The sequence below is a fragment of the Micropterus salmoides genome, unplaced genomic scaffold (genome assembly GCF_014851395.1).
Source record: "Micropterus salmoides isolate LMB-PRFRI ecotype aquatic unplaced genomic scaffold, ASM1485139v1 Ms_hic_scaffold_10, whole genome shotgun sequence".
Taxonomy (NCBI): domain Eukaryota; kingdom Metazoa; phylum Chordata; class Actinopteri; order Centrarchiformes; family Centrarchidae; genus Micropterus; species Micropterus salmoides.
In genome coordinates, this window is record NW_024040041.1 from 30104343 (window position 1) to 30119127 (window position 14785).

Here is a 14785-nt window from a genome sequence, read left to right on the forward strand (position 1 = left end):
TGAGATTTTGTTGCAGCTTAACGGTTACTGTTAACTCTGAAAATGTAAAATATTCAAACATCAGCAAACTCAGGAATCAGATGAAATCCAGTTGCATCAGTGCTGCAGTTCATGAAATCATATTTTTATCATGACAACCAAAAAATCTAATAAACACTAGTATATGTTTCATGAATGGTGTTGGCTGTAGCTGTACGTTACGTCCTAACTGATGGATGTTTGAAACTCATTATCTGCAGCAAGTAGGCTTTTAGCATTGGCTGCACGTTCCTTTAGAATCCCCCAGTCTTAACATGTTCATGACTAGAACTGTAACTGTTGTGTATTTACTGCTGTAGCTTTGATAGCAGAAGTAAAGCAACCAATAACAGTGGAAGACTCAAGTTGCATGCGTTTCAATGTTATTGAAATATTTTCATGACAGCTTTTACAAATCACATGTCATCTTTTAACAGCCAAGAGATCAAGACAGTTCAGGTAGACGCTCTGAAGAGTGAGTCTGCTGATGTTTCTGTAGGGTGTGACGTTCAGAGAAGCTCTTCCCACACTGGTCGCAGGGGTAAGGTTTTACTCCAGTGTGAGTCCGCTGATGATTCTTTAAATGTCCAGACTGTCTGAACAGCTTCCCACACTGGTCACAGAAGTAGGGCTTTTCTCCAGTGTGGATACGCTGATGAGTGTATAAATTTGCAGAGCATCTAAACATCATCCCACACTGGCTGCAGGTATAGGGCTTCTCTCCAGTGTGGATACGCTGATGGATCTTTAAATTTGCAAGGCGTCTAAACATCTTCCCACACTGGCTGCAGGTATAGGGCTTCTCTCCAGTGTGGATACGCTGATGGATCTTTAAATGTCCAGACTGTCTGAACAGCTTCCCACACTGGTCACAGAAGTAGGGCTTTTCTCCAGTGTGGATACGCTGATGGATCTTTAAATTTGCAGGGTGTCTAAACATCGTCCCACACTGGTCGCAGGTATGAGGCTTTTCTCCAGTGTGGATACGCTGATGTTTCTTTAAATATGCTGGGAAACAGAAGCTCTTGCCGCACTGGTCACAGATGTGTGGATTCTCTACAGTGTCGGCACGCTGATGTGGATCCATTTGTCCTCCAATAAAACTCTCGTCACCCTCATCATAAGGCTCGGCTGGAATTTTGGCGTCCTGTTTCTATGAAGCAAAAATATTCAGACACGGAAAAAGACAGATGCAAGAGCGTGAGAGGATATTAAATGGTGAAGCTCACTAATAATACAGGTAGAGCCCTGATACATGAAAAATATGGATGACGTAGAGCTGAAGGGGGTTTGTGGAATCTTGGCTCAACTTACCCCCAATGAGAGGGTAAGATGAGCAACATGGAGGTCAGGGACATCAATGTCATTTCATCAAGCAAACTCAAATGCCAGTTCCCAACATTTAAATGCACTTTGACAGTGAAACTGTCACGCTGTGTGCCTGCCTGCCTTGTGTAGTTCCCAGTTTTGTTATTTCAGTCTTTTCTCTATCTGTTATGTAGTCTATGTTATTGTTTATCTGGTTATTATCCGTCAGCTGGTGTTTAGTGGTGTTTTGGTATTTTCCCGATCTCAGTTCTGTTCCAGTCTTGTGTATTAGTTTCTGTACCATCATGCTTGAGTTGAGTCTGTTTGCTGTATGTCAATTTATGTTTATTAATCTGTGTTCTTCTGTTGGTTGTTATTTTGCCCCATGTCTGCCTGTCAAGTGTTCCGTCTTTTCCCCCAGTTATCTCTCTGCCTGCCTGTGTCTCTTCAGCCTCATGTCCCTCACCTGTGTGTCTCCTCCCAGCTTGTTAACCTGTGTATATATCCTTGCTTGTTTCCCTCAGTCTTTGTCTGGTCATTGTAGTGTGTAGATGCTCTGTCTTGTGTTGTATCGTTTTGCCTGCCCCACCCCCCTCTTTCTGTGGATTTGGATTTCTGTTTGGATGACCTTGGTTTTTAGACTCTGTTTATCAGCCACTCTGCCAGTAAGTGTACTCACCTTTTGTTCGTTTTAATAAACCTTTTTAACTGTTCCTGCCTGTTTCTCGTGTCTGCATTTAGGTCCACCATCCTGCCTCACCACACAAATCGTGACAGAAACATTACAGCTATGTCTCCCTAGTCCCATCAGTTTATAGCTTTAAAATCATCCCGTTGATCTTCATGTCCCGTGCCACCTGATGTATGGTCCAAACCCACAAGAAGAGTTAAAGCCTGTCTGTCTTCCCTTTATAGAAGCATGGCATGATGGTTTCTGGTCTACAACTCATAATGTCACTCATTTCATGGAGGCACAAGAATGCAATGTAAAATAGCTGGCTCAACTATCCCCAGGTCTTTTGGCTGAAATTTCCACATCCCTGCCATTTTAACAAACTTGTGTCATCCAGCAGTTTAAAGCTAACAGTATAGCCTCATATTGTTACTTTCTAAAGCACTACAGTCTATGACACTAACACATGCGTAAAATTTTTTTAAAACCTGCCTGTTGTTCAGACACAAGAATCAGGACTCTTTGAACAAAAAGAAAATCACTTTGAACTGTTTTTTTGTTGTGTTTTTTTTAACTTAAATGTGCTTATGACTTGTTCCATGGACCTCTCTCCATCACAGCGTAAAATGGATGCGTCTTCAAAATGGTTTGGTCACATGACTAATTTTGTCTATGGTTGCAGAGAACCAAGGGGTGGATCAATTTCCCCACAGGCTCAAATCACCCCGCTCTCCCCTATAGCTATTATACCATAAGGAACCACAAAGGAACAAACATGTTGGAGTCGTCCTGAATGTTATAAAGTGTTTTTGTACTCAGTTTAAACCATTGTTAGGTAATTTTCAGTCTTAACCTCTAACATAGCTTCAAGCATCAGTACGGTTACTATGGTCACAGGCAATTCAGTTCTGTGTTTCAATTTAAATGTTTACTTTAAACAATATCGTTGCTGAACAACAGGACTCTCTCTGATGTAAACAATCCTAAAGGTTTAAGTTGTGGCCACCAGATTTCATTTATTCAACTGTGTTTCTAAGAAATCATGTATGTGTGGTTTTATTTTTGTAAGTAATGATCTATGGATAGTAGTGACTTGTCATAAAAAAAAAAGAAAAGAAAACTCCATACTTCCCACTAGAACTATGTTTAAGGTGTCCTCATACATTTTAACAGACACCTGCCAAATGAAATCACACTTGGCTGTGGTATAATGTCACTGATGCCTGCAGCATGTATCCCGTCCCACCAACATCTCTCGGAAGTCTGTTTTGTGGTCCTACCTCGTCTGTTGAGCTCATATTGATGGTTGTGTTTTTCTCCTCTTCTGCCAGATATTTCTCTATCTGTGGGTCAACTCTGTCATCACAAAGACCGTAAGGAAATGGGGAAAAAGAAACGTATTTGATCACATGTAAGCGCCCATAAGCAAGATGATCCAGTCAGACAAATTCAGTTCAAAATATATTGGCTTGATATGCATCATATTTTCACATGTACAATAGTGTGGCTACTTCATTAGTCAAAATACAATCTTCAATGTTCAATTACCAAATTTACCTTTGCAGAGGAAGTGCTTCCACTTCAGAAGAGGACCAGTTAAAATTTACAGTAGATCAATTGATGGCCACAGTTAGCTGAAATGCCAACATGTTTTACAGTTTTTACAGTGTAATGTTAATGACCGAACTCTCAGTAAACTAACATTGTTTGGCTCCTGAGTTCTCTCTCCTCCAGCCAGGCTCCAGCAGCCAAACAAAGTTTGTCTGAAGTTTCCTTGTTGAAGCTTTGACCTGCAGACCATCACACACACCGGCTGGACAAAGCTCGTTTGTTCTTACCGTTTCTCTGCTGAGTGAGATTCACAGACTCCTGCAGGTGATGGGCGTCTTCACGGAGCGCCGAGTCGCAGGTCTGACAGGTGAACTGATGGTTTCCATGGTAACTGAATCCAATCCAAAATAAAAACAGCCCCACATTCGAAAACATTTTTCCACAACAAACTCATCTAAGCATGAAGCAGTCTATGGTAAAGATGGTAAATGCTAAAATAGCCTAAACGGATCAGTTCAGAGCAAAGCTTTTAGTCGCCCTGATGAACCACCAGTGTGGGTGCGCTGATGTTTTAAATTTTCTGGGAAAGAGAAGCTCTTGCTACTCCGGTCACAGAGGTGTGGTTTCTCTACACTGTCGGCACGCTGATGTGGACCCATTTTTCTTCCAATAAAACTCTTGTCACCCTCATCAGGTTCGGCTGGATTTTTGGCGTTCAGTTTCTATGAATCAAAAATACTCAGAAAGAGAAAGGTACAAGAGTGTCAGAGGATATTAAATGGTAGAGGTTACCTATAATACAGTATTGATGCCCTGATGCATTTAAAATGTGGCCAAAGTAGAGATGAAGAGGACATTTCCTTTGAAAGTGCATTATGGCTCTTATACCATAAGGAACACGCTGTGTTTAAGTTGTCCTGAATACTATAAAGTGTGTTTGTACACATTTTAAAATATGATCCGGAAACCTTCATCCAGTCAGTGAATTGCTAACATAGCTTGAAGCATTAGTTACTATGGTTACAGGCAATTTAAAGTGCAAAGTTTCTGGAAGTGTTTTTCCTTTTCTGTGTTCCCATTTAAGGGCTTGTGTCCACCGTGTCCACATGAATTGAAAAAACGCTTTGTTTTTTCAATTCATTGCAATGGGAGCGCCTTGTTGCCCTGCGATGGTCTGGCGACCTGTCCAGGGTGTACCCCGCCTTTCGCCCGATGTAAGCTGGGATTGGCTGCAGCCCCCCGCGACCTTGTAGGCAGGATAAGCGGTTGACGATGGATGGATGGATGCGCCATGTTTTTACAACATGGTAAAAACGCCAGCAGTGTGACGAGGCGCTGAGCGTCTTTTTCTCGCTGAGCGCTGAGTTTTCTTTCTGGTCGCCGAGACTTTAAAAATGTTCATGCAACGGTTGCTATCCTGGAACCGGGCTTCGTCGAACCTCAGCTGCTGGAGTAAACGGTGGTACTCGTCCAGATGTTTTTTCACCCACAAAATCTCATGAACACACGTACGTCCGACCTCTCTCTCTACCTGCTTCAGCCTTCTCTTCATACAGAGCAAGGGCCAGAGCAAGTACTCTACTCTGTGTAGACATTTTTACATCCAGTAAAGTTAGGTAGAACTATTTGCAACATCACTTCCACAGATTTTATGTACCATAGCAACTAGAGCAGAAAAAATGCTGCGCCTCAAACACCCGCTAGCGCTCCCAGCTAGGCGTTTTCAGAAGAGCAGCTGGTGTTTTCAGCTGGCAGAACTTGATTTAGTGGACATGGCACTAGAAGTTTTCTCCTCAATGTTACTGAACACAGAAACTTGAGACTCTCTGATGTAAACATCCCATAGTTTGATGTTCATTTATCATGGCACCTCCTCCTGTATTATTATAGAGCTCCATTATTTTATATCCTCTCATACTCATGAATCTGTTTCTTTCACTGTCTAAATATTTTTTCCAAAAATCCAGCCGAACCTTATGATGAGGGTGACAAAAAATTTATTGGAGGACAAATGTGTCCATATCAGTGTGCTGACACTGTGGAGAAACCACACCTCTGTGACCAGGAGAAACACCTTATACCTACAACCAGTGTGGGAAGATGTTCATACAATCTGGAAATTTAAAGAGGTGGTATTACGCTCATTTTCAGGTTCAAAATCCTATTTAGGGGTTGTACCAGAACAGTTTTACATGGTTTAATTTTCAAAAAACATCATATTTTTACATTATACTGCACATTGCTGCAGCTCCTCTTTTCACCCTGTGTTGAAGGCTTCGTTTTAGCTATGGAGTGATACATCTCATCTCTAAATGATCTTTGTTGGGAGATGTACATGCGCAGTTCCTAGTTAAGGACTACTAGCCAGTAGAAACTTCTGACTTCCAACATCAAAGCATTCAGGTGCATGGTGGTACATGACGCCAAAGTGAATAAAAACCATGGCAGACCGTGACAAGTTGCACCCTCAGCAGTGCTTTAGGTGTTAATTAAAAGGATGGCAGTTTAACAGCAATAACAGTTCTGTGTAGGGTTCAAGTCAGTCAACGTAGTAGGTTATACTTCCTAATGTTTTGGCATTTTTAACAATAACTTTTATGCAGAGAAGAAGACTTTATGAGAGTCTTTACTGTAGCCAGCGACCTAATGTGCATAACATATTTCTACATCAATGTACATGCAGAACAGGTTTTACTATATGATCGTATGTATTATTTTAATTTAAACACATGCAAATATACGTTTTGTTGCCTTTTAGTGTATGGTTTACCATTTAAATTGTTTTGAGACGTAATTCAGCTGCTACTCGTGAAGTTGGGGTACATATCGTCTTCAGGTGGCGTTCCAGGAGAGTTTTTCTAGTTGGTGGTCGGGGATTTCCCAGTTCCGAGTTGCCTGGAACGCAGCATAAAGGCTGTTTTCAGTCAGCTCAGAGCAGAGTTTTCTGTGGGAGATGGGAACTCCCTTTGGGCTGGACTTTGGGCTTTTTCACTTTGCAAACCTGTTACATGCACAAAAAAGGTATTTAACTCAATAAAGGAGAGGGTGAAAAGCCAAAAAGCAGAATACCACCTCTTTAAAGAAAACATCAGCAGACTCACACTGGTGAAAAGCCTTACACCTGCGACCAGTGTGGGAAGATTTTCTCTGAACATGGCATCTTACAAAAACATCAGCCTGAACTTTCTTGATCTCTTGGCTGTGATGACATGTGTTTTCACTGTATGGTATGTAGGTAGATTTGTTTTGTCACAGCGCAACAGGTTATAGAATGAGAGTTTGTAAATCCCTTTTGCTACATAGCAGACACTAAACATTAATATAGAAGCACTCATAAAAAGGTTTAGTGAACAACAGTGTGGATTTGTGCATTTTATAGTAAATAAATTTGGACTACTCAAATATTATTCCCCTCTCCCTGAGAGGAGAGTCATGTCATGTAACCATGGCAACGGACCTTGCTCTGTGTTTTATTACCTCTCATCAAAGGGATACTCCTTCTCACCCAAGTGTGACAAAATCCAGGACACCAAGGACAGCCTTGAACTTTATGTAAACAAAGACTGCTGTCTCCAAAGACTCAAAGCGTTACCTGTTTAATTAAATAATCTTTTAGTTACTTGATTACGTTTGCCTCTATTTGAGTAGTGTGGTGTCCGAACGATAATGCTGCGATGATGTGTTGAGAAGAAATCCGCTTGACACTGTTCTTGATTATAAAAGTTTATTACATCAAAGAATTCAGCATCAATTACAAGCTCTGCAGCAGCTTGGAGAGTGACCCAGCCCGATGGCCACTCTGTCTCTCTGTACATCGAACACAACTTATATAGGACATGTTTAGGTCTCTGCTAAATACCATATAAGGGCACAGTGCTGTAGAATAAGTGTAACCATCTGTTAGACACCACAGAAGGGTACAGTCCCTTCATACACACTAATCTCTACTCCCCCTAACACTGGGTCAGAGGTCAAATTCCATAGGAGGGTTCACTCTTTGCACACCCATCAATCATTACTTCCCCATAAGGGTCCACTATGCCTCTCTCCAGCTGCAGAGTATTATGTTAAACTGTAATGGTCAAATGCACATATGTTATACACCACATATTCCCCCCTACGAGACTTAATTGAGTCTCGAAAACAAAAAGAGATCAATTTCTCCAACACATACTTCTTGCAATATTATTTTTAACAACATATCAACTTTATGGAGTGTGAGAACGAAAAACCCGTCCGGCAGCCTTCATTCCAAATTCCCTTCAAGACAATCTAGACAGGAAAATTTTCTCACGGCCCCTCTGCCTTAGGCGGCCACGCATGGTACTCCAGTCCAATTACTAAAAGACATCTTTATCAGTCAATGCAGAAATACGGTTTAGCCAATACATGTGAAAACCTCAGGAAATAAAACAAATCAAAACAATGTCCGAATTCAGGCTGGTCAACCCATCGGACCCTCCAACGGACCTTTCCCTGCCTAGACCCTATATCCCTAAGCATCAAGAAACAGAAAAAAACCTGAGGTCCCCAAATATTAACTCCCTAAGTGAAAGTACAAGTCTTTACACAGTTAACACACAAAAAGAATATGATTGTTAATTAAATATTATTCATTCACATATGTATTCATATCTATATCAAAGTAGACATAGGAAAATATTCCACTGCAGCTCCTCAGCAGTGTCGATGCAATCCAGACGTTTCCACACTGTCCTTGTCCAGAGTCCTTTCATATTGTCCTTGTTTGAGTATTTGAATCCCCATCTGTACATCCCCATATACTCTGGAAGAAAAGAAAACACCAACCAGTATCTTGTTGCAAAATAACACATGAAAATTAAAACCTCAATGTATGAAAATACAAAGTAACATTAAAATGGATATCTTTCCATCATTACTTCATCTGGTTCCCCTTCATCCTCTCCATCTGAATCAGCCGTAGTTAACAAAGGCATCTGAGTGTTCTCCCCAGGCATTACCACTCCAACCCATCTCAATATCATAGCTTTCGCAAAAGTCAATAGCACCGTACAAAAGCAAAACATCAAACACAGCGCTACAAAAGCTGCTACCAAAATCTGAACCACCACTGCTCCCACTGGTCCTAACTGATTTTGTAGCCAAGTATTTGCTGACCATCCAGCTCCCTCAGATTGACCAAACGCATCCCTTATACTCTTTAATGCATCTATAACACTAGTGATATTATCAGAACTATCTGGGATCAAAGTATAACAACCGTCTCCCGTTAAGTTCATAGCCACACACAAACCTCCTTGTTTGGCTAAAATATAGTCAAGAGCCATGTCATGTTTCAACAATGTCAGTCTGTGACTTCTTTGAGTATTTGACAGAAGATTAAACCCTCGTATAGTTTCATTTGCAAATCCCCATTAATTTTTCACACACCCCTTGACTTTGTGGGTGATAAACTGCTCCAAGACGTTGTTTGATTCCCAATTTTTGCAAAATCAATTTCACTGTTTTATCCACAAACTCTTTCCCATTATCTGATGATATTCGATCTGGAAGTCCCCACCTGCTTATGACCTCTCTACACAAAAACTTGGCAACCGACTGAGCGTCTTTCCGCTTTGTTGGACAGGCCTCCGGCCATCGTGAAAATCTATCCACAACCACTAGCATGTATCTTTTCCCTTCAACTGGTTTTATCATATCGACAAAGTCAACAACTAACTCACGCATAGGACCCCTTGGGGTGGGAATGTAACCAGGAGGAACAGTCATACCCCTGCGGACATTATTTTTCAGACAGATTGTACACCTGCCTATGACATAATCAATCTGTTCAAGCAAATATGGTGCCCAAAAACCATACTCCTTTGTGATTTTTCTCCTAACCTCCCCCCTGGCAACATGAGCTAACCCATGTGCTTCCTGAATCATCAAACCTAACAGGTCCAGAGGTGCTACTATCAATCCCTCGTGATTTCTCCAAAGACCCGTAGAATCCTTAACAGCACCTCGGTCTAGCCACAACTGTTTATCAATCATAGAAGCAGCTTCCTGCATCAAAATCACTTCCTTAAGCGTAATTTTGTCTTCCAAGTCCACCCCATGAGTGACCAGAAAAACCTTGCCCAATTTGTCAGCTCCTGTTACAGCTTTTGCAGCTTCATCAGCAGCTTTGTTCCCTTGCGTCACTCTTGACGCATCTGTTTTATGAGCTGCACACTTAGCTATCGCTATCTCTTTAGGCCTCATCATAGCATGCAACAGTTTTATTATTTGTGCGTGATGTTGTATCGGAGAACCATCCGTTTTCTTAAACCCCCGACCTTTCCACACTGCTCCAAACAAATGACATACATTATGTGCATATGCCGAATCAGTATATATTGTCACTCGCTGCCCGTCAGCTAACAAACACGCTTCTGTTAGCCCCACAAGTTTTGCAAGCTGTGCAGACGCAGGCTGTGGTATTATTTCAGCTTTTTCAACAACAAATCCAGTTCCTTGAGCTTTTACTACTGCATAGCCAGCACACAATTTATCTCCCACACGATAACAAGACCCATCAGTCCAATACTCCAAGTCTGCCTCACGTAGTGGAAGGGCTTGCAAGTCTGATCTAAGCCTTGAGTATTTCTCTGCCTCTTGAACACCATCATGTGGCTCACCATCCTCTGACGTCGGCAAATTCTCGGCTGGATTTACCGTATCACACCTTACCAGGGTGACATCCTCCTGCTCTAAGAGCCTATGATAGTCTCTAAGCCTTGGCATAGTCAATGTGTATTTTCCCCTAGTTCAGTAGATTCCTGAGATTATGATGGGTAAGAATTGTCACTGGGTAACCCCTCGTAACAGATGATGCTTTGTCATACATTAAATAAACTCCCACCATTGCTCTGTAGCACAGTGGTAGCCCTAATTCTACTTCTGAATATGCAGTCGAATAATAGGAAATAGGTTGAGGATTCGACCCTGTACCCGTCGGCTGACAAAGGACTGCACATGCATATTTACCTCCAGTGGAATTAGACACATACAACAAGAAATTCTTAGAGTAGTCTGGTAGTGTGAGCGCTGGCGCCTCCTGTAACCTCTGTTTGATTGTTTCAAATGCCACAAGGCCTTCCTGTGTCCAGGACAGATTGCTGTGAAGTTGAGCGTTCCCAGTATCCTTAACCATAGCTCTCAAAGGTCCCATCAAACTAGAATAATCCTCAACCCATGCTGAAGAATAACCAGCAATACCAAGAAACGTCAACATCTCTCTGACAGTTCTGGGCTTTGGAGCCTCCAATTGACAATCAGAAATGCTTCTGTGTCCATGCGTTATTGTCTGACCCAAATATACAACCTTCTCCTGGCAATATTGCAACTTCTTTTGTGAGGCCTTATGCCTCTTTTCTGCCAATATTTGTAGCAATTTAATTGAGTCTTTGTGACATGTTTCTTCATCTTGTGAACAGATCATAATATCGTCGACATATTGAATCACAGTACTCTGCAATATCTGATCTATCCCTACCAAATCGTCTTTCAATACTTTGTTAAAAATATGAGGACTGTGTTTAAATCCTTCAATCTCTCATACTCATAAAACTGTCCTTTATATGTGAATCCAAATAAACCCTGACTCTCTACACTAAGAGGAACACTAAAAAATGCACCACACAAATCTAACACCGTGAAATGTGTTGCATCAGGAGGAATTTGGGCTAACAAAGTATGTGGATCCGGAACTTCTGCTGGAAAATCAGTTACCACTTAATTTACTGCTCTCAAATCATGAACCATACGATAAGTCTCAACAAAGGCGTGTTACTCTGAGGATTTGTTGTCTTCTTCAAAACACCTGCTTTCAAAAGTCCTTCAATTTGTGGTTCGATTCCTTGAATTGCTTCATCCTTCAATGGATACTGATACTTCCAAGGAGGTCTAGCTCCTGGTCGAAGTTCTACTTTCACTGGTTGGGCTGACTTCACAAGTCCAATATCGGTACTGTGTTGGGACCACAGACATTCTGGAACTTGTCGCAACATCTCCTCTTTCATAGAATCTGAGTCCATCTTGGCACTACAAATAGATTCATGTGTCATCCGTACAGCTTGTGGCTGTCCTTGTCCTTTAGCTGAAATCATGATTTTGCCGAATCGCTGATCTGTACTCCTCCAAATTGCCAAATTCTCTTTCATCGGTACAAAAACAGCTTCCTCTGCTTCTGTCATCATTTCCCCTATGTGTTTCTGCTCATAGTCTTCAGAAACCAACAAAGTCACATGTGGCACACTCTTCTCAATTTTGAATTCTTTCTCCAGATAATCGTCAGTGTTTACCTTCATAGCCGCTCCTTGTGGTCCCAAAATTATGCAACATGAGCTTAGTTGAATTTCCTTTGGTTGATGAGCCAACCATTCCTCTGGGTTTGCTTGGGCAGCATTCTTGAAATACTTGAGCGTACAATGGAATGGATATTCTGGAAGTTTCGCATCTGGCATGTTCGCCACAATGAATTTCTCCCATATCTTAGCCGGCTCCAAGAAATCTGCACTGAGATTTCCAATCCAGAATACTGCAGAGGACTCCATCTCTGTTGTCATCAATAGTTGGTGGACCATTTCTTTTGGCACTTCTATCAGACAGCCATCTGGTGTACATTTTATTGTGCAGTTCAATCTACACAAAGCATCTCTTCCCAATAGAGCAATAGGTGTATGTTCTGATACCAATATGGGTATTGTAGTTTTCTGATTTTTATAGCAGAGCTCAATTGGTTCCCTGAGAGGAATCAGCTGCTTCACTCCCTCAAACCCCCTTGTCCGAATCAGTTGATTGTACATAGGAAGATGTGTATCTTCAGGCCGAACACAGGTGAAAGCCGCTCCGCTATCCGCCATTACTTCCAATGGTCGGTTATTTACTTTCACCTCAATTGTTGGATCTTTTTCCGGCCCTGATGCTACCAGCTGACACCCCCCTTTCGGATTTTCTGGGTACCTCTAGAATCCTGGCTCCGGGCCCCTGTGAGGGTTCACCAGTCCTCCAAGCGACCTTGACTGGCCCCTGAATCCTCCTCTGAAATTTCCTCCTGAGCTATTGCACTCACGGGCAAAGTGACCAACCTGTCCACAATTGTAACACACTTCTGGAGATTGCTGAAAGTATGGATTAAATCCTCCTCTTCTTGAGCTTCCTCGTCCTCTTCCTCTCCAATTCTGCATCTGTCCATAAACTGGCTGTGGATATGAAACAACTGGAACCACTAGTGGTGGTTGGGGCAATTGCGGTTGTTCCTGGCTTGACTGAAGCTGTGGTGGTGATTGTTGCTTTGGTAAACACTGATCCTGCATAACCAAAGCCTGTTTCTTCTCCTTCTTCTTATTTTCCCCCAGTTGTATTTGATTGAGTTTCCTGAGAGTTACTTGGTCCTGTTCTTTCTGATCATGTTCCTTTTTCCTATATAGATCCACTTGATGGGCTATATGATCTGTATAGACTCCTATTGCCATGCTTCCAAGTCCAACCACCTCTGCCAGTTTGCTCCTTACTGGTGGGGGCAACCCCATCTGTAGTTTGGCTCGCAAAATTGACCGCTCCATTTGACTCGCCTCTGGATCATTTCCTGTGATATTTCTCCACACCTTCTCAACACATAGGCTCTCGGATTCTCTTCTTTTCCCAATGAATCAGTCAAGATATTGTCAGGATGCACATTTGTTGGAAACCTTTCAGTCTTTCAGTGCTCTCCACAGTCGATTCCTACTTGCAGCGAACAACTCAGGATCATTTACAGCAGTCCCCACATATCGATTAAGTCCAGCTCACTGAAAAATCTCTTCCATACCTGGAATCCCCAGGAGATTAGCAAAAAGTCTCTTAATATCTCCTATGGCAGTTTGTGTTCCTACCGTAATTTCTTCCAACTTCGAGATCCAAGGATGTGCTCCATCTTGAAGAATAGGCAACTTCTCAAGTATATCTGACATATCGGTATTCTGCAAAGGCTTATACTCCAGATTCTGTCCTCGGATTATCACTGGCAGCATCTTCTTACTTGTGCTCCCTTTCCTTGGGCGTAATGCATACTTCTTCTCCAATTTGTGGGACCCTTTTTTCCTCAGTTTCTCCCTCTGTATTGTCAGCTTCTCGAGATGTTCTTCCAATTCTCTTATTTCTTCTGGATAAGTCGACTTCTCCAAGCATGATATGCATCGATCCATGTCTTTTTCTATTTCTTCAGTAGTCATTTTAGGATAAAATCCTCTTGAACATAAAGCACCTTTAATCTCCCACTCTTCATCGCTGTCTCCATCTTCACTTTCATCAGAGATCTGATCTCCTATATCCTTCTTCTTCCAACTTTCATCACCCCTTCTTTCCGCTCTGGCCAGCCTCCGTCTGATCACAGGATCATATCCACCCATGATCTCTTCTACATCACTCTGTTCATCATCATCTTCCATTCTCCTAAGCCTCGCTCTACCCTTAGTTTCCAAACGTGTCATTTTCTTCTTACTTTTGGAGCTTGGAGTCATCTTTATAGTTGTTTCTGCTTGTCCTCTCTCTATGACTCGTTCATCTTCATCTCTGATGCAATAACCACCCTCCTGAATGATCACTGGAAGCTGAGGATAGACATCCTTAAACTCCGCTTCCTCCTCGTATGGTGGAGGTCTTTTTGCTGAATCCGTATGTGAGAAGGGTTTGTTGACTTCTGCCATTAATTTTTCTGTTATCTTTGCCTCTTTTGCCATTTTCTCCACACCACTGTCCCTTTTCTCTTGCGTATCTTTCATCAGTTTTTGACCTTCATGTTCGAACAACTTAAGAACACCCAGCTCTCTTCGTCTCTACTCGTCGTTCCCCTTTTTTCCCCTTATTTTGATCCGACTTATATGTGGACACAAGTACTTGCATTATTTTAAGTACACCTGGGTTAAGAGTCCCTTCCACAGGCCATGGTTGTTCAATATTAGGCCAACGCTTATGCCATTTTTCAGATAACTTTACAATACCATCAACTAGATGTACCTATTAACTAACTGATCACTGGTAAAAACTATTTTTTTTGCACTACATCAACCGGAGTAGTTACTTTCAACGTTTGACCTTTGACGTCTGACCTTTTTCCGCATAGTGACAACTCTTTTATATTTCTTTATTGTAAATTATTTTTCTTATTACTTATTTGTTTATTTTTCTTTTAATTCTACTTAATTGTTGATAGGTGGCAATCTTACCACATCCGCTAATGAAAAATCA

At 41.8% G+C, this 14785-nt stretch overlaps 1 protein-coding gene across 1 annotated transcript; it reads right to left on the reverse strand.

Moving 5' to 3' along the window:
- Nucleotides 1-379: 379 nt before the first annotated feature.
- LOC119894868 (zinc finger protein 239-like) lies at nucleotides 380-3919 on the reverse strand. Its single transcript, XM_038707566.1, has 3 exons — nucleotides 3838-3919; nucleotides 3280-3355; nucleotides 380-1171 (listed from the first exon to the last, which is right to left on the reverse strand). The coding sequence occupies exons 2-3, from the start codon at nucleotides 3295-3297 to the stop codon at nucleotides 464-466; spliced, it is 726 nt and encodes a 241-aa protein (XP_038563494.1). The 5' UTR covers nucleotides 3298-3355; nucleotides 3838-3919; the 3' UTR covers nucleotides 380-463.
- Nucleotides 3920-14785: the final 10866 nt, after the last annotated feature.